The 21436-nt window shown below is 42.6% G+C and overlaps 1 protein-coding gene across 2 annotated transcripts in view; it reads right to left on the reverse strand.

Moving 5' to 3' along the window:
* LOC144768586 (sulfotransferase 1 family member D1-like) overlaps nucleotides 1-19630 on the reverse strand; it is a 248137-nt gene extending 228507 nt beyond the window's left edge. Inside the window, exons 1-2 of one of the 2 annotated variants that reach the window (XM_078652376.1) lie at nucleotides 19458-19630; nucleotides 12378-12526 (exon numbers count right to left, since the gene is read on the reverse strand). In XM_078652376.1, coding sequence (XP_078508502.1) covers nucleotides 12378-12525 — 148 coding nt within the window. In that variant the 5' untranslated portion in view covers nucleotide 12526; nucleotides 19458-19630. Of the gene's footprint in view, nucleotides 1-12377; nucleotides 12527-19256 lie in introns of both variants that reach the window. The other variant, XM_078652375.1, reaches the window with a different exon arrangement.
* Nucleotides 19631-21436: the final 1806 nt, after the last annotated feature.

Genomic DNA, 21436 nt, shown 5'->3' on the forward strand with positions numbered 1-21436 from the left:
ATTTATTTTACTGAGGTTCCATTTGAATTTAATCCCTATTACTGCATGATTATTCTGCTTCATTGCTCAGACCTATTGAGTTGGTGAACCTGGTTAGCCATTATTAAATGAAGTTGACCATTATGCTTTATCTCACACTTGCCTCTTGAACTCCTTATGGGTTTATGTTAACACCATTTTCACGCCATTCTTTAGAATATTGATTCTTTCTTTTATTGGACGTTCTGAATGTATTATTTGTTAAGATTTGTTCTAATCATATTTTTCATGATCAATTCTGTAATTTGACTGATACTGTAACTAATTAAATAAATAGAAGGCAAATTTACAGAATTTTTTATTAAAATAAAACCACTAAAACTTGCACCTAACTCTCGTTATTGACTGAATTTAGAAATTGTGTTGTGATTTTAATTGATGTGATGCATAGCTCTTGATCTTCTGATAAACGACTGCAAAGGTCTGTCTCAGAGAAGTGAGAACAAAATACCCCAAGCAGGGATCAACGTGGTTGGTGAGTGATAGAGATGTTAAAACATGTATATTTAAATTGATTTCCTCTCCAGCAATTTTATTCATCAAGTGTATTGAGTTCATCCTTCATGGATCATATGGTACATTTGCATTCCTGAATCAAAATTTTGGTGGAAAAATTCCCATGAAGCAGAATGGACATGGGGCTTCTACAACTTGCCAGGAGATAATATCTCAAGTGTGACAATTCTATGTAAAGTGTTCACCAAGGAGAGTTTCAGTAGTGCCGCAGTTGATCCAATTGAAGTGTTGCAGCATCCTAGTTTTTACTGCTTTTGTGGCTTTTCCAAAGTATATATAATGTTAAGTCACTGGAAGAAGCGCCCATCTGGCAAGTAAAGTTTTTACCTCATCCAGCATAGTTTTATAATTCTGCTGAAATAATGCAGAAAACGTGTTTATAATACCCCTGAATAGCTAATCGGATTCTCTACAATATACTGACACTGCGGATTTAAAGGCAACACTGTAGATGGGGCATTACATAAAAAGGAATCTCGAGCATATTAACGGCGTTAAAAATTATCGCCGGTTTAGCGGCAGAAAACTGCAGCTAAAGGGGCGATAATGGGCTTGATAATATGCCCTTGAGAATTCCAATAGAAGTCCATGTTCTGGTGTGAACATGGACTTCTATTGGAATTCTCCAGGGCATATTATCAAGCCCATTATCGCCGCTTTAGCAGCAGTTTTCTGCCTCTAAATTGGCGAAAATTTTAACGCGTCCTTGATAATATGCCCGGAAGTTTTACTTTGATTGATCTTCTATCCTCCTACCCTCATATATTCTTAGATTATATTTATGGCCACTGAAATACAGCTTTTCGATATAAAATCATATAATTTGCACACAATTTGATCTTAGACATTTTTTCTAACGAGGGGACGATGGATTCTGAGCGAGGATTCCAACCGCCAGGTGCTCAATAAACAGTACAAAGAGTATAAGTGGCATTGGGCATCCCTGAGGGGTGCCTCTTTTAATTTTAACCAAGACACCTACTTTTGTAATTATGATGAGTCAGGCCTCTGAACCTTGATATAGATTCCAGAGCATTTTTTTGATAGAATCTGGAAACCTAAACTTAACCCGAAGTAAAAAACAAGGCATCACAATTTACCAAATCAAATGCCTTCTCGGCATCTAACATTACAATTGCTGCTGCTTCTTGGTGGTTAGAAATTAGTCAATTGGTTGAATCAAAAAATGTGTATTGGCAGCCATCAATCTGATGGCCAAAAAGTCATTCTGGTCTTTATGAACCAATGTTTGGCCTGGAATTTTGATTTGTGATGCCCATACTTTAGCCAACTGTCAAGATCCTCGGCAGTGGGCTGCTAGCTCACTCCAGGGATCTCCCCCTACTATGAAGATTCTGCTTCTGGAACCTGAACAGAGAGAGCACTGAGGATGCTGAGAGCGCAGATGCAGAAGGTACACTGATGGTATACGGCTGCTAGTCAAGATTCAGCACATACGTTCATATTAGCCAATATCCTTTGAACAAATTTACAGATTAGCAGCTTCTATTCCGCAAAGACAGCACCAGTGCCAGCACGTACTGTAAAGTGCTCCTGACTTCATGGCAAAGATCGTTTGGAGACTGGGATTCATCAAGGTCCATGTGGTAGAGTCGCCAGGTTTCTCTTTGCGGTAAGTGCAGCACTCTGCCGTGAGGAGTAAGGGCAGGGGGCTTTTTTATTACCCAACCAAGTGTCTCCAGGCAAGCTCGCATTGATATAGCCCATTATCTGGTGTCTTGTGCTGTTGAATGGAGTGGCACCTAGTGATGGAAAACCAGAGAACTAAATGCTGATCACATGTGCTGGCTGGGGATCTGCAAGGGAACCTTACCATTGCAGCCCTAACATGAGGTAGCTACGTACTGATGGAGCAAGTTCTACAGCAAGAGGCTCGATGCCTCTCCTCCAGAAAGCCAAAAGACGCACTACACAGACACGCCTTGCGCAGCTGGTAAAGAGAAAATTCTGACTGATATAGACATTGTGCATAATGCTATCATGGTGATAGCTGCCTCGGTGGATGTTGTAGAGCCTCTAACTCAACAAGTAGAGACTAATGAAACATCATTACTTGGATGTTTACTTGGAAGATTTGCATAGGTGGCCAGTTCAATTGAGGAAGAGCACACTGTTGTTAAAGCAATCTGCAGGGTCCATTATAAGGTTTTCATATAGCGCACCATCTTTTCTCATTTGCCCCCCTTCGAAAATTTACAGGAGCCAAGCTTGTGGGGCAGCCCTATACGAAGCAGATATCTGGGGTCACTGCAATTTGGAGATGTTGGAAACAGCAGAGAATAACTTTCAGAAATCACTGTTAAAAATTCCCACATTACCTATCCATGAATGAATGAATGAATGAAACAGGTTTTTATAGAGTGCAGCGTTCACTCCAAGGAGCATCTTGGCGCTAAATGACAGAAGACTGAGGGGAAGACAGGGGTGGAAAAAGTACAGAAAGATGGTTGCAAGGGGATTAAATAAGTGCTAGGGTTTCCTGGTCTGAAGTGCTAAAGATCCAAGTTTTTAATGACTTCCTAAACATGGACTCGTTGTTAGTGTGTCTTAGTTGGGTGGGCAGGAGATTCCAAGCCTTTGCTCCCATGGCCAGTGTGATCCATATGGATCTAAACCCGAGATCTATTTTGGATAGTGCAGCAATGAGACAGATCCAAAATTGGCTACGGGTCTGGGCCACAAGAGAACTGGAGCCCTATAGGGAGTGGCTCCAAGGTTTCTGTTGTAATCTGCATGACACTTATTTATTGCTTGTACTGTGACATACTTAATGTTCTACCTTCCTGCATTCCATTCTGGGTCAGAGGAACATTGGAGCTTGGAGGAGTAGGAGGCGACTGTTGGTGATGTAAAGTGAATAAATCTTCTTCTTGTTAAAATCTACTAGTGTTAGACTCTTTTAACACTGACGACGATTGGAAGCTTGGAAGGGACAAGCCACATCACCACTCAACCCTGGAACCTACTATATCAGTTGATTTTGGAATTACTCGGTTTTTACTGACTTTATAGACTTCAACTATCTAAGAAATTTGAGATTCATCATCCTAAGAATCTTCTTAGAGTATTTGTGAGTATTTGATATCTCAAATTACTAAAAGCGCTACTTGGATTGTTTGGATTGTTTGAATTGGACTGCGCCTCACACATATCTTTCTGGATTTCTTTTAACGGATTATAAATATTTGACTGTTTTGGCTATAGATAGTTGCTGAAAGTTACTCCAGTTGCTAACGAAGGAAAACGAAGGGAAACGAAGAAAAAGTGAATTTTTGGGCTACTGTTTATGTTTGATCCTTAACGGCTACACTTACCGTTATTGAACGCGCTTTGACTGCTGCCTCGCTCTGCCTTCACTCGCGCAGCTCCTCCTAAGCTGCGTTCGGCCATTACTCGCGCTGTTCCTCTTCTAGCGCGTTCTGCTTTCCTTCATGCTTCGCTCTGATGCGTGTACATAGTGACGTCATTCCGCACGTCACGTAAATAGTGTTAAAAGAGTCTAACACTAGTAGATTTTAACAAGAAGAAGATTTATTCACATTACATCACCAACAGTTGCCTCCTACTCCTCCAAGCTCCTCCAAGCTCCAATGTTCCTCTGACCCATAGAGAATCATCTGGAGAATGGAATGCAGGAAGGTAGAACATTAAGTATGTCACAGAACAAGCAATATATACAAGTGTCATGCACATTACAACACATCCCCTACACTAAGAAAAGAAAAATGCAAGAATAAGCATGTAAGAGAAAACATTCACTAATACAGTAACATATCAACCGAGTTAGAAAGGAAATTAAACATAATCTCTGAAATGTACAGGAGCACCTTGAGATCTCTGAGGAAACCTCTTTGATTGAACTTCACCTGAATTAGGAGAAGAAAAAGAAGATGATGCACAATCAAAACTAGATGAAGATGGAGGTTTAGCATCAGAAAATTTTACCAGCCTAGACATGCTCCATCCACATGCAAGTGATCTTAAAAGGACCAATAAATTCAGCGATACCCTTCTTGGAAAATGTGGGTTTTTTCACAAGAACCCACTCTCCAATGCTCCACAATTTGTCTCTTGTAGAATTCTTCAAATCATAACGTTCTTTATATTTTTTTTTATAAGAATGAATTCTACCCTCGACATCCCCCTTATCCAAAGAGACAACCGTTTGAGGAGGAAGCCATGTAGGATTCAATTTAGAACAGGCTTGTCTACCTCGTAACAAAAAAAATGGGGATGATTCTGAGACATAATTAATTGTGGTGCGATGAGCCCACCATGTATCTCTCAAAACTTCCTTAAGTGGGATCTTCATATCAAGAGCTCTCTGAACACACCCTTTTACCACACGATTCATGCGCTCCGCAAGACCGTTAGCTTGAGGCGCATACAGTGCAGTTTTAAGATGTAATATTCCATGGTCCTTCAAAAAGGTCTCCATCTCAATGGAGACAAATTGTACACCATTGTCTGCTATGATGCACTTAGGAATTCCTTCACAGACAAACTCATCCTTTAAAAAATCTACCACAACCTTGGTACTAACCGAACTCACATTTGGTGGAAACCCACTTGGACGTGTAGTCCACTAAAAGAATTACACATCTTTCAGTGGTCAGTAATAAATCAAACAGACCCATTATATCCAAATCTAACTTAGACCAAGGTTGATTAGGAATATCAACTGGTGACAATGGTGCTTTACTGACCACCTTAGACTTGTCATTAATGGAACACTGATAACAGTCTTTGACAACACATTCAACCTCACCATCCATGTAAGACCACAAATATCTCTCTCTTAAGCGTGATTTAGTGAGACTCCTCCCTATATGTCCATCATGGGCAAGATTGATCAACTTAGATCTCATCAACAAAGGAGGAATTAACCTGTCACCTCTCATTAGAACATCATCAATTATGGTCAACTCATCCCTTACAGACCAAAAAGGCAAAAGATCTGGGTCAATACCTCTGCTGTGAGCAGGCCAACCATTTATAACCATATTCTTCACAAGAGGACAAATCTGATCACAAGATTGAGCACTCACCCATTCATCCAGAGAAATAGCACTTTCACTTACCCAAGAAACATTGACACAACCAACTTCCATATGATCATTTTGATCTTGAAGTGGTAACCTTGAAAGACAATCAGCAGCTTTATTCAAAGAGCCAGGTCAATATTGCACTTGGAAACTGAACTCTTCCAACCCTTCACTCCAACGTTTGAGTCTTGGGGTTAATCTCTCACTTCCCATACAAGAAAACACTTGTACAAGGGGCCGCTGATCTGATTTTACTACAAAAGGAATACCCCAAAGGTAAAACTTAAAGTGCTTGACAGCCCAAACTATAGCATGAGCTTCTCTTTCTATACATGAATATTGTCCTTCAGCCTTCTTTAAAGCTCTTGAAGCAAACGCTACAACCCTTTCTTCTCCACTATCACATTGAGTAAGGACAGCTCCCAATCCAGACAAACTTGCATCGTAGTTAAAAAGGTTTTCTTTTTCGTGCCAAAATGACAATAACTAGGCAGTTGACTAATCGTCCTCTTAACTACCAAAAAGGCATCTTTACATCCATCATTCAACTCAAAATGAACTCCTTTTTTCAAAAGATTCCTAATAGGCTCTACAACTGATGCAAATTTTTTTATAAATTTTGCGTAAAACTCAGCCAAACCAAGAAAAGATCTGACCTGATCTTTATCGGTAGCAGTGGGAGCATCTACAATAATTTTAGCCAACTCGAGTTTTGGTTGTATTCCTTCACCAGAAATCACATGACCAAGGTAAGTCACCGAGGTCACACCAATTTTGCATTTGGCTTTGTTTACAGTCAAACCTTTTTCAGCTAACTTTCCTTAAACTGTTCTCAACACAATGTCATGCTCATTGTCATCCTTGCCGTAAATTAGAATCTCGTCTTGAAAAAAGATAACATTAGATATATCAACCACCACCAACTTCATAATCCTTTGAAAGCATGCCGCCGCCGCCGCCAACCCAAAAGGCATTCTTACAAAGCGAAATGCCCCTAGAGGTGTAACGAAGGACGTAAGATGTTTTGAATCATGATGAAGGGGCACCTGATGATATGCTGAGGATAAATCCAACACAGAAAAAACCTTAGCTCCTGATAACATAGTAATAGATTCCGCAATATTTGGGAGAGGTTGACGATCCACCCATATCCATTTGTTCAACCCCCTGAGGTCCACACACATGCGGATGCTCTTCCCACCATCCTTAGGGGCCAAAACCACTGGGGCCAACCACTCTGAAGACTAAATCTCCTCAATAATATTTAATTCTTTAAGTCTGGTGAGTTCTTGTTTGAGTGGAGTCAGCATCATATTAGGAACCTTCCTAACTTTGTATACACAAGGCACCTCATTTTTTTTAGAATGATACGATGCTCAAAATCTTTCAATAAGCCTAATTTGTCTGAAAAAACTTGTGGAAATTCGTCAAAAAACCTATTTGATGAAGAGACTTGATCTATAAACATTACTTGGTCGGAAGGTTTGAGAGCATTGGGATTGAGAATAATGCCAAGATCTTTCTGATGTCTCAATCCTAATAAATTGTCCCCTCTGTGAGCAACATATATCTTGCCCACCGTTTCACGACCTTTGAAATGTATTCTCATTACAGTGTATCCAGAGACATCAATGCGGGAACCATCATAGCTAACTGGGTTGATATCTTTCACTATCCATTGGGGCAGAGCTCTCCCCTTGGTAAAGTACATGGAAAAGTTTATTACAGTTTAGAATTTTTTTTGAAATAATTTAAGATAAATATTCATGTAAACTAATTTAGAATAGTTATTTTACATGTAGAACAAAATGAAAAGCTAAATTGTGAATTAAATATTTAGTTTCAATATATGATCCCACCTAATATATACATTTTGTGTTTATGTATTATGTAGCAAAAAATATTACATTTTATAAACTGAATTTATTGACAAAATTAAATTATTGTATTAAAGGTATTATTAATATATTTTGTAATCAAGAAATACTGGGAAACATCCTTTACAATGAAACTTTTACAACGCACTACCATTACGACGCAACTTTTACAACGCAAACTATTACAACGCATAGCGCTTGGGGGCGCTCTAGGATAGGGAATAGGTTAATTTACTATCCAATAACCTTCCCTAGTGCCCACGGGGACTGGAGTTGGAATAGTAAATTAAACTATTCACTATCCAGCGCCCAAAAGCATTATGCGTTGTAATGGTATGCGTTGTAAAACTTGCGATGTAAAGGTAGGCGTTGTAAAAGTATGCGTTGTAACGTCATACATCCAGAAATACTATGTTTTATTAATACATAATGTTATTAACATTAAATTAAATATATTTATATTCTTTTAATGTTAAAATAAGTACATTTAGGTTCACATTAGTTCCTATGGACTTTTATTTTGAGTCCCTGTCGCCATTATTTTTTATGGGATGGTGTTACAATAACAGTAGTTGGCAATGTGTGGTGCTGAACTTACTCCAGCTCTGATCTGTAAAACATTTACAACTGTTTTGGGTGCTTTTCAGCTGTAATAACTGTAGTGTGTGAGAAGAAATGGGTTTACTCTTTTGTGGGTGTATGCATGTCACTCCCTAAACCCTCACTAGCCCTCCATTAACTTCTCCTTACACTTGACATATACCCTCCACTTTAGTAGTAGGTTTTCCCAATTTTCCAGTCACTTCTTTCTGTCCCTCACCCCTTTCTACTTAAATACAAACCTACATGTGTGGAGATTTCCACAGTTGGGTGGAGATCTACACACTAAAAAGACAGAGGAGGCAACGCTGTTGACCATGGCATGTCATGCCACGTCAGGTCACATCACGTTGAGTCACATAACGTCACTCTTTGTCACATTGCGTCACGTCACGATACGTTGCGTTACTTAGATGTGTGGAGTGCATTATCACCAAGGAGGGTATCCTAGGAGCTGAACAGGTGCTGAGCAGGTCAGAATCTATCACACCTTAGTCCTAGTGAGACTACTCAAAACACAAGGGTTTCAGCTTCTTGCGGGATTCAAGAAGTGAGGAGGAGGCTCTTATGTGTAGCTGCAGGTTATTTCACTTGAGGGGCAATGTAGGAGAAGGCCTGACTGCCAGACCTGATTTTCCTTGAACATGGGATTTTAGGAAGTAGAAGTTCCGATGAGCTGAGGTGTCTGGAATGTTTGAGAAAGCAGATGTGATTGTTGAGGTATGCTGGGCCAGTGTTAGGTAGTGCATTGAAACTGTGTATGAGGAGTTTGAATTGTGCTCATTTGTGAATAGGTCAGCCAGTGGAGCTCCTTTAAGTGTGGTGTGATGTGAGTGCGGTGTGGGAGTTTGAGAGTGATTGTAGGTTTGTGACTACAATTCAAAAGTACATTAGTTCTATTATTGTAGTTCTCTTAAACATATTACAAAATACAATTTGTGAATAGGCTCCCACAATGTGTAAAGTTAAAGAGGTAATTGTACGGGATTAAGAGTAAGGCATCATGGTTGAGGGTAAGGGGTTAAGAGCAAGGGTGTTTATATATTGCGATTTCCTGCACACAAGAAAATATTTATAAAACTACAGGAATTATTTATTTATATACCAAACATTTAAGGTAAAATTCATGAAATAAGTATACACATGACTGACTGGTGATGATAAGAGAGTAAACAAGCATTGCCAATGCCAATAGTGTTAGTTTAATGTGATTGAACCTGCTCGCATAAAAGGATCCATCTCACTCAACATTCACACTGCTCCCCCTGCACTGGCATGGGCACAACACTCACCCTCTCTCACAGACTGCTTACCTTGTATTCATTTCTCACTGACCACTTACTCTGTACTTACCTTGTATTCATTCACCATGTACCCAGCACTTGTACACCACCCTGTCTAAACACACCCAACACTCACCATACATGTACACTTTTCACCCTGCACTCACCTACTGCTAACTCTGCACCCACTCATCCCTCCTCTGCACCCAGAAACTGCTTGCTGTAAACCCAAACACTGCTCATCTTACACTCATACACCACTCACCCACCTAACCATGCATACCACACCACTAAAACACTACTTATACCGACTGATCACCTTTCACTCGTCCACCTCTCCATTCAACTCTTACAAACCTCTCACCCTGCACTCACACACTGTTCGCCCTATACACACACAACTCATGTTGCACAATCACATATCTCTCACCCTATACTCACAAGCTACTCCCCTACACACTCACACTGTACAATCGTAAATCACTCAGCCTGAACACTAACACACACGTAAATTCGTCTTATGCACCTCACCTCACACAGCACTTACCCAACTCTTACTCTGCACTAACCCATCTGCTCACATACCTCTCGCCCATCTGCTCGCATACCTCTCACTCTGCACTCACCATATGCTCACATAACTCTCACCCTGCACTCACAGATTGCCAAAACACCACTCACACTGACTGCTCACCATAACTCATACGTTACTCACCCTGCACACTCATAGATATCTTGCTCTGCACTGGGACACCTCTTACCCTAATGACAGACACTGCTCAACCTCACTTACGCACTGCTCATTTGACACACTCAATTCACATTGACATCACTCACCCAGCGATCATGCAATGCTCACCCTGCACCTGAGACACTGATCACCGTGCTCTCAGCCATTGCTCACACACCTATCACCCTGCATCCAAACACCTCTGTCCCTCTACTCACACATTCACCTGAACACTCTCCTCTCAACATTCACACACATTAACACACCACTCATTCTGATCACTCACCCTGCACACATACACACATCAACATGTGCTCCTCTTACTCTGCACACTCACTGACTGCTCAGTCTGCATACTCAAAACTCAGCCTACACACACAGTTGACCCTGCACACTCACACACTGCTTATCCAACACAAACATAACACTGATCCTACATTCACACTACTCGCTCTGCATTCAGACACCACTCAGTTTGCCCTTAGACACCCATCATCCCGCACACTGAGCCTCTGCTCAGACATTGTTAACTCAGCTCTCACAAACCACTCACATGTCTCTCACCTTATTTATTTTATTTTATTTTTGGGTATTTTTTTTGAGCGCTTATATCCCCCGTGGTCTCATAGCGCTAGCTAAAGAAACAGAAAAACTCAGGGCAGGCCAGGCAGCGAGTTAGAAGAGCCATGTTTTAAGCGCTTTGCAGAATTTTTTGTGGTCAGTTTCCAGTCGGAGCTGTACTGGCAGAGCATTCCATACCTCTGGTACAGTTCTAGAGAAGGATCTGCAACCGTTCCTTACAGTGCGGATCTTGGGGATGTTTAGCAAATGTTTGGTGTTAGAGTGGAGGGTTTTAACTGGGTGATTTTTGGGGAGTTTCTTAGCTAGGTAGATAGGACCAGTCTTGTTGAGTGTTTTGTGAATCAAACAACATAGTTTAAAGTTGATCCTTTTTTTGATAGGGAGCCAGTGGAGAGTTTCTTCACTGGGAGCCGATGGAGAGCAGGGTGGGAGATTTAAGACCAGTCTTGCCGCGGTGTTCTGTAAAACCTGGAGTTTGGACAAGAGTTTTTCATTTATGGATGTAAGCAACACGTTACCAAAGTCCAAGCGATTAATAATGAATCCCTGGACAAGTGGCATACGGGAGCAGAGGAGAATCCTTGCACCCATACACTACTCACTTTGCACTCACACACCACTTACCTTCCATTCACCCACTGCTGACCCAGCAGAGAGACAGTGCTCACATTGCACTCAAACAACACCACAATACTTTTCCCCATGACTGTGCTCCTCCATTCTGTGTTACAGACACTGAATAAAAAACACTGAAATATCTAATTATGTGTAACCTAATTCCGAGGCTATTCAAGATAGCCTGGCTGATGAGGATTATGAATCCGAAACCGGTCCCAGGATGCTTGTTTCCGGTCCAGGGAAGACATGGCTTGGCAGTTCGGGCTGGACTGTTCCCATGAGGCACAGGGTCAGACTGAATTGCATATTGGCCATGTCTGAACTGGGGTGGTGGAGTGAGCTAAAGAATGATGATGGATTAAACCCAGATCAGTTGACTGAGGGTGATTGTTTGATTTGCTCAAGCACTCCGTCCATCATCCCCTTTGGTATCGCTTTGTTTGCCCTGAGTTGGCAGGGTGTGCCCAGACGTGGGTCCCTTGCTCACTCTAAGACTGGATTCAAGATAGCCTGGCTGATGAGGATTATGAATACGAAACCGGTCCTAGGATGCTTGTTTCCGGTCCAGGGAAGGCATGGCTTGGCAGTTCGGGCTGGACTGTTCCCATGAGGCACAGGGTCAGACTGATTTGCATATGGCCATGTCTGAACTGGGGTGGCCGTCCATCATCCCCTTTGGTATCGCTTTGTTCGCCCTAAGTTGGCAGGGTATGCCCAGACGTGGGTCCCTTGCTCACTCTACCACTGGATTTAAGAGAGCCTGTCTGATGAGGATTATGAATCCGAAACCGGTCCCAGGATGCTTGTTTCTGGTCCAGAGAAGGCATGGCTTGGCAGTTCGGGCTGGAATGTTCCCATGAGGCACAGGGTCAGACTGATGTGCATATGGCCATGTCTGAACTGGGGTGGTGAGTGAGCTAAAGAATGGTGATGGATTAAACCCAGATCAGTTGACTGGGGGTGAGTGTTTGATTTGCTCAAACGCTCCGTCCATCATCCCCTTTGGTATCGCTAACAGAATGTGTGACCCCGTCCACACGTGGACACAATCTCTCTTTGACCTCACCTGCCTTGGGATAGGTGGCGATGAGGACGTCATCCGGCCTTGCCTCGAACTCCTCCACTCGCGGAAAGTTTTCTACCATGCTCTTGACCATGATGGTCCCTCTGAAAGTGACATATTCATCAACAGCGAGAGCGGGCGAGACATCCATCCTGCAAGAAAAGGGAAAGCTGAATAGGATACCACGCATAGCCGTCAGATTCAGTAATGCCCTTCTCTGAAAAAAGAGATGTACGTTTTATATAAACTCTTCCGTGACTTCATACCCCTCCTTGAGTGCTGCATCTTTTCTTTGAAGCTTTGAAAAGCTTGAGCGTAATATATATATATAGTGGAGTGGTGTGGCTCACTGGTTAGAGGCGGCAGACCTGTAAGCAGAGAACGGCCCGGGACCAGGGTTCAATTCCTGACGCGGCAGGGTCTTGGACCAGGGTCAACGGACTCGATAATTCTCACCTCAGTGCCTACTCTAACCAGGGAACACACTCAGCAACTCTGGGCATTAAGCTTGCCTCATCTCTACAACGGCCCCCCACAGACACTGGGGATGCCTGGTTTCACCCTGGAGATACCCAGGAAGGGACCATCTCGCAGGGAAAACCAGGACGGGTTCCCCAGCGGTCTACAGCGCCAGGACACTCGGGTAGAGTAACAGTGCGCTTTACAAGACTTTTTTTTTTTTTATATATCAAAACAGCAACTCCACATACGCCACTTCCAATACCCAAGATCGGCGAAGCGAAAAGGGAGAAACGGACCACAGGATCTGGCTTCGGGTTAATTTTTAATGTGCAGGTGATGCAACAACATATATATATATATATTTACATAGATATACATAGTCACAGGTGTTTTAATCTGCATACATTCATGACTGTGTGTTTGTGTTCGCTTGTTTACAATTGAATTTATGTACTTATTAGTTTACTCATCATTTTCACTCAAGTATGATTTTTCCAATAATTCACTATTCTGTTTATATAATTGTCTTTTTTATTTGCTTGTTCATTTAAATAATTATTACAGGAAGTATTTTCCTCCTCACCTATTTATGAGGTTATGCCTTTACTTGCATATTTATTGATGTATTTACTTATTGTTATGGTGAGAAGATAGGATGCTTGACTCTGCAGCCACGGGGACCAGGAGACATCGATGATGACCAAAGTCCAGAGGTGAACTGTCCCATGAAGGATGTTGAGTGCTGGGGGGTCAGTGTCTGGATTGAACACCAACAAGCCTTGGCAACGGCAACACACACGGGCAGAGGAAACAAGTTGTGGTGAGGACCACCAAGGTCCTGGGGACTCTCCAAGCAATGGAGAGTCAGGGCAAGTCTGGAGCAACCAATGGACCAGGGATAGCGATGGGACCTCGGGCTCAATCACGAAATACCAGCCCATGGAACACTTATGGAGTGTAGGCCGGAAATCTTCTGTGGAAATACTGCTCGGGTCAGGACAACACGTAGGCCAAAGCACAGCCGCAGTGATCGCCACATAGCATATGCTGCTGTAAAAGTACACAGTGCACAGGGGTTCGGGTTGCACGGTCCCCAGTAGGGATTCTGGTCTCAGAATTGCTTAGAGGTCAGAACAAGCTCAGGGACGCTCAGGAACCCACCTCCTGTGTTGCAGAAATCTTTGGAGTCCTCAGGAGCTCCAGAGATGCAAACCGGTCAGCTGCGTAAAGGTGCCTGCTGATGCAGGGGAGTAACTCCTTTACCCCAAGGGAGATTCTTCTGTCGTCCAGCGAAGTGTAGACTGTGGAAGTACGTGGTTTCTGCTTGCAGAGTTTACTCCAGGTAAAATCTAAAGTTCTGTAGTCAGGGTTCCTACTTTATATTCAAGGAAGGGGTTGGACAAACTTTGGGGACCCACGTATGGGAGGATCAGGACAGAGGGGTGGTTACACCCATGTCCTTTGTCCAGTTTCGCACCAGAGCAGTAGCAAATGGCTCCTGCAACCGGTTTGAGCTGGACTATGCACAGGGACACCAAATGTGTTCCCGATGCAGACTTTCTGGCACTCTCAGAGTGCACCTACCCAGCCCCAATACACTAAAGTCTGTCTGGGAGGTGGTCACACCTTCCTGTGACAGGAAACCTATTGTCAGGCCTTCCCCTGCTTGTGCATGGCTCAGCAGCAGGAGGGCAGACTTGTATCTCTGGCTGGCAGCATCCATTTTGTGATACCCAGGTCCAGAAAGCTGGTACCAGGTGTACCGGTGTTTCACAGAAGTCCCTCTAGAAGGGTGGAACCATACCTCCAGTTACTGGCAAGGAGGTATGAATCCAAGGTGTTCGACACCAAACACAACATGTTTCTAGGCAGCTGTTTTAAAGTTAGCATTTACCACGAGGTTATAATGAACTTAAATATATATGGTTGGCTGCATCACAGACAACCCCGGAAAATAGGTTCCGAAGGTGATAGAGGGGCTGTGCTCATGCAGGGGCACCCTCTCACATAAAACCCAGTACCCTGCCTTCAGGATTGATAAGGCCTGCCATAGGGGTGACTGATAGGTTTATATGTGCAGTGATTTAGCGTAGATACAGGTAACCTATATCTAAGTAAGGGGTGCATGCACCACCTTACACAGGCTGCAGTAGCAGACATGTGGGGCCATTTCGAATGGATTCTCAGGGGTGGCATAATACATGATTTAGCCCCTGGGAGGCCTCTGGGGTACATATGCCCTAGGTGCATGGTGTACCATATACTATGGACTGATAGGGGTACCCCAGTATCCAATCTGGAGTGTACCTAAAGTACATGCAATCAATTTAGAGGAGAAAGGGGATAGACTGAGGTCCTGAATAGCAGGATCCCAGTCAGTCTAAGTCGAAAACAGTGATACATCAGCAGAAAGTGGGGGTAACCATAAGAAGCAGATCCTACTCTCTTACGGTACGGTTGTGATTTAATGGTGAAAAGGGGCATCGTAGAAACTACGAGAAGATGAGTTAAAAGTCTTCAGACAAAAGATAAAATTATACATCTTAAAAGCATGCTTGAAATGTATGCTCACACAAGATTGAATTAAAAGCTTTTGGACACACCAAAAAATGCATCTGAAAAGCACTCATGTCATATGGAGTCCTAATGAAATATCTACATCGTCTGTGAAGTTGTTAACTAATATAGAGGGAAGGCGATCGAACAGGGGGAGATTAGGTGAAGTGCAGAGAACAAGTAAACAATTGTATGCAGATATACTATAAAAAGCATGTTAAATGTCTGTCTGAATGTGCCTGCCCTGCAGATTATCTCCAAGAGACCACAATGGAACTGTGAGAAGCTTTATCTGTTGTCTCTCAATACTTGTCTCCTGTCCATGTAGTTCATGCTAAGGCCTTCTATATTTCACTTTTTGGCCCTCTGTTAACTTATATGCCAATTTTTTTAAGGCCGGCATCAGAGTGTGCACTCTAAGATAGTCCTGAACTCCTGATCCAAGTCTAGATTTCTCACTTTTGAGCTCTATCCACACAGTTATTATGGACTTTTTCTTAGCCACTTTTATTAGGTCGAGCATTTGAGACATTTTGGAAAAGAAATTGAAATGTTTTTATTGAATTTTCTGAAACACATGATAAACAGTACATGTGCATAGAAGTACAGTGGCAAAATAAATAAATATACAGACAGAATGTATCAGTGCTCTCGGAGTAGGGATACAGAGAGAGGGAGAAGAGAAGGGCCAGGCTTAAAGCAATGTTTTGGGAATCAATATCCGAAAGTTGCATTTACTATTCTTTTGTCCATACTACATATCTCTGAGAAAAAAAATTGATAATTCTGTTATGCTGATTGACTGGTCCCAGCCACTACCTAGAGGTGTTGAGAATTGTGTTCACTGACACATGCAGAGTCATGGTTATGGCCTTGCTAAATACTGGTATGCACTGTGGATCAAGTGTTCTAAATGTATTGAATTAAGTGCTGTATTTTGTACATCCTTTTATTTTTCCTGCTTTTTAACCTATTTTATGGCCCCTATGTCTTTTTAACCCAATTTTTGTTTAATAGTCTATTTTTTTATACTGTTTTTTTATTCCCCTTGTGCTGTATACTCTTTAAGATCTCTGTGAATAAAATAAAGTTATATATGATGATGATAGCCTATGGGAGTGCTAGTCCTTGCAATAGTGAAAAACAAAATACTTAGTATTTCACTATCAGGACATGTAAAACACACTCGTACGTGTCCTACCTTACACATAGTAGAGAAATAAAACTTCCGCTGGGTGAACAAAATCACATCAACAATTCCACTCAATAACAAACTATACTCATAAAGCACACAGTCTTATATTCCATCAATCTGTGAAGAACTATGTCTAGATATATATCCCAAATCCCGATGTAGTGCTTGACATTATTTTATTTTTTATAAGAACTCTGTTCTCCAGAGTATTAATAAAATCTTGATACCTAAACAACAATCAATAAAGTTCATACATGGTATGCAATACGACACCTAACACAATACACACTACTTTTAAAATTCGGCGAAAAAAAGCAAAAAATCTAATAAACAAACAATGAATTAAAAACAATTATACTAGGCCGCCCTTTTTGCACAATTATACATAAGCTGTTGCATAGGCTGATCCAAAGTATAACATCAGATTAAAAGCACTGGTAGGATAATTATTTATTCCTTCCCAGGAATCCTTGTAGTTGGATTCAAGTGGGCTGGTGTCAACGCGTTTCGGTGGTATGTGCATGCATTTAAAATTACCTTCTTCAGGACACAGGAAATCAGGAATTTGTTCCTCCTCCTTTTTCTTCTTTATCTCAAATATGAGGATCGAAGGGAAGAATTCATGTTTCCAAATTAATGTTTTAAAACTATCACTTTTAAAAAATTACTTCTCAATATTGTATAATGTGTGATATAATCTGATGTATTAATGTGAAAAGGATCTGCATGTTAAATACACGTCCACTTTTGCTGCAATATGTATTTTAAAAGGAAGATGTTTTTAAAGTTGAGCAGTGCAGAACTTCCTAGGTAATTTCTTCTTTTCACACACACTAGCATTTAAATAGATGCGTGATTGTTTATTTCTCATCCTTTTATTGTTAGTGCTGAGACGAGTAAAGAGTAGTTCACAGCTGCTGTTGACCAGGGGGCCACATGTTAAGGTCAGGAGGGCCGTACTTTGAGTAACAGTGTAATAGACAAAGGAATCACAGTACTTCAATTAGTTTAAATTGCCAGGTGTGATTTTCTCTATTATTTGTTCATTTTTGCTTTTTAAATGATCAAATATAACTAAGTTTATTCCTCACTGTTAATGTTTTTTTTTAGTTTTTTTATTGTTTTTTTGTTAATGGTGCAGGACCTACTCCTGTTGTAATTTTTCGGAATTTCTTGTTTTGTATATTGACGTGGGGGTTATGACCGCTTGTGTGACGAACCGCATGACAGTTCACCAGATTTGTCATACATACATATTAAATTGCTGCAAGGCAGATACTTCAGCAGCTACTCACACTTCCGTACCCAAGCTCTGTCCTCAGGAAATGTTTATTGGCGATACGTCACATCATACATGGGATGCTTTGCCCACCATCATCAGCTGAGTTCCACTTCATCACATAAGCCCTCATAGCAGGGCCCGGACTTTTAAAAGCATAAGCTGTGAATGAAACTCCCTTCATGCATTCGAGAGCTGCCGGTTCTGAGGTAGGTCGTGAGGTATAACTGGTGCCAAGGGGAACCATCGGGAGTCCATGTTCTTGGCAGTACTGAGTGAACGGGGCCCTTTGCCCTGGTGTGAACACGTGACATACAGGCAGGACTGAGAGAAAGTGCAGATTGACTGGGCTTCGTAGATATATAGTGAGAGTCAACGCAAGTACTCTGAAGAGCAACAGGGAGTGTAGGAAGACTCATTACTCAAAGATAATCTCTAGCCTATTAGTACGCTTATTTCAGGGACAGAAATGATTCACTGGAGTTCTAAATGGAATAACAATAAACTATCAAATGAAGGATTCTCACCTGAATACAAAAAAAGTCAGCCTGTACTGGTTGATAATAGTGCATTGACCTTGCATTAGAGGCGTGGCGTTTTCACGCGGTGAGGGCTGATTACATTTATGCTGAGACTGGATTCTTAGAGCTGGTGACAAAGAAGAGGGGAGAGAACTGTTCGAACCTCATTAGCCATATAGATAGATGTGTCAAAAGTTAACAGAAATGGAATTCGTACCTCCTTATTGGTTGAAACAAGGTTTTATTGCCAGGAATTGGCACTGCACTGGATCATGGTGAATTTGCTCGTCAAAGAAGTTTATAATACCTGTTATTTAGCCAGAGAGCGGATAAATAACAGAGGACGTTCACTATTTACCAACCAAAATAGTGGTCACCTTAACCAAAATGTAACCAAAAAGATCCAACTACCCCAAAGGTCCTGAAACTGATTTATGCAGACAGCCCACATAATCGCCGAAGGAAGCAATACATTAACGAATTAGTCCTTTGGGATTCGAGTCACTACAATAATAATAATATTTACTTAGATTATGACGGTTACTACAACAAGATGGAGGCTTCAAAGCGCTGTAAGGAACAGGTGTTGTTTTACCATACCCACACGCCATCATTTTACCGATTTGAAAAGGGTTTCGCCGGCCAGGAGCCATACACAAAACATATCTCTGTAGGAGGTGCAATAACCACCTGAGCTGCCATACTCATATTGAAAGGTACGACCGAAAGGCAAAAAGCAGAGTAGTCCACCGAGCTATAGGACAGAATATGTGGAGCATATAGTCATTATCAATCGTTATCGAGCAGATAGACCAAATACATAAATGGGGACATAACCTTTCTTTGAAAAAGTTAATAATTAGCTTTACCTGTTATGCTGCTGGACTTTGGTGGTGGTGAAGAGTGGAGAACGGCGGAAGATCGGTAGGAATTATGGGGTTGCGTGGGAGGGGGGAGTAAAAGAAGCCCTTTTAGCGTTCAAGAAGCGCCTGTACCCTTGGTTTCCTTCCCCCCTCACCTCCCCCGCTTAGTTACTCTACGACCCTGTCACTCGGTGACCGACGCCTCACCTCTGAAAGTGGAAACCACCCACGCAGCGAATTGGCACGTCCCTTCAGCTGAATCAGCTTCAAAGGTGAAGCGAGTTGTGAAAAGAGGAGCGGCGGACCTGGCAGAAGGTGCGTGCGATATCCAACTGTAAATACACCTGCCCCAGCACAAAGGTCAGAGCAGTGGTCGAAGTGGGAAAACAAAAGTAGGGGAACTGTGGGTGGAGAATCAGGGGGCGGGAATAACCGAAGATTGAATCAGTGGGCGGAGTCAGGGGTGTGGCTAGAAATAGCAAAACATACCAATTTTTTGTACGTTTAGCATTTCACTGACCAGTTACACCTTATAGCGTTATTTAATTAAGAGAATGGATATGTTTATTTGAGGTTTAATTCAGGAAAAAGCAAACACTCACAGGGAATACAGGTTTATATAAAGCATGTGAAATATAAGCAGGAACAACATGTTACCTTAATGCTTTTACTCTCATTGTTCAGAAATCCATGATTATTTTTTGTCTCAAACATTGAGGTCATGAACGCAGGGCTCCTCCTATACACATGTGTTAAGCAGGGCTCAGAAGATAAAGGGACTCTTCAGGAGAATCTAGACTCAAGGAAACCCACAAAGGCTCCTTCATATTCATGTCAGCCAGCTAGCTGCTCAATCATAATATAGCAAAAAGAACAACTGGTGGGCAGAATGCAGAACAATGTCATACATTCACCCCAGTGCAGAGATCTGGGCCTAAATCCATTGTTTCTTTGCTCACCATGCCATTCAAGTTTGGGCCTAAATCCATTGTTTCTTTGCTCACCATGCCATTCCAGTTTGGACCGAGCCATATGCAAATCAGTCTTGATCCTGCACCCAATGAGAACAGTCCAGCCCGAACTGCCAAGCCATATGTATTCAAGTGTCCTTTCATTCGGGAAGTGAACACAAAGCAGTACCCACTGAACTATGCACATAACATATTGCTCTTTGATATGCATGGTACATGTTCTTTGCAGCAGGCATATTACCACTCTGCACTACCTTAGATGAGTAAAACAGCCATTAGACAAAACATGCTCCCATCTCTCTCCAGCAGGTACATTGATCACCAAAGTTATCTTGGCACTTGTATTGTTGACCGAAACCTGCTGAATATACAAAGAACTTTGCAGTGTTTTTAAAACTCCTGCACTTGTACAAAACTGGTCCCCCCAAACTAAACTGCCCCCCTACCCTTCCAGTCGCCCTGGGAAACGCCTGCTCGTGCCCTTTCACTGCTCCAGTTCAGTCAGTACTCCTGCTCATGCTCAATCAACACTCCTGCTTTATCAATTCCCCTGCCCCCTCCCTTCTCCTGGCCCGTCACTTCTACTGGCCCGTCACTTCTCCTGCCCGTCACTGCTCCTGCCCTGTTCACCGCTCCTTCCCTGTTCACCGCTCCTGCCCTGTTCACCGCTCCTGCCCTGTTCACCGCTCCTGCCCTGTTCACCGCTCCTGCACTGTTCACCGCTCCTGCCCTGTTCACCACTCCTGCCCCGTCACCTCTCTTGCCCGGTCATCTATCATGCCCAGTCATCTCTCCTGCCCCGTCACTGCTCCTGCCCCGTCACTGCTCCTGCCCCTGCCCCGTTCACTGCTCCTGTACCGTTCACTGCTCCTGTCCCGTTCACTGCTCCTGTCCCGTTCACTGCTCCTGTCCCGTTCACTGCTCCTGTCCTGTTCACCGCTCCTGCCCCGTTCACCGCTCCTGTCCTTTCACCGCCCCTTTCCTTTCACCGCTCCTGTTCTTTCACCGCTCACGCCCGGTTACTGCTCTAGCTCATGCCACGTCACCTCCCCTGCCCCATCACCTCTCCTGCCCCGTCACCTCTCCTGCCCAGTCACCTCTCCTGCCCAGTCACCTCTCCTGCCCCGTCACCTCTCCTGCCCCGTCACTTCTCCTGCCCGGTCACCTCTCCTGCCCTGTTGCCTCTCCTATCACGTCTCCTCTCCTGCCCCTTCG

Source organism: Lissotriton helveticus, chromosome 7 (assembly GCF_964261635.1).
Source record: "Lissotriton helveticus chromosome 7, aLisHel1.1, whole genome shotgun sequence".
NCBI lineage: Eukaryota > Metazoa > Chordata > Amphibia > Caudata > Salamandridae > Lissotriton > Lissotriton helveticus.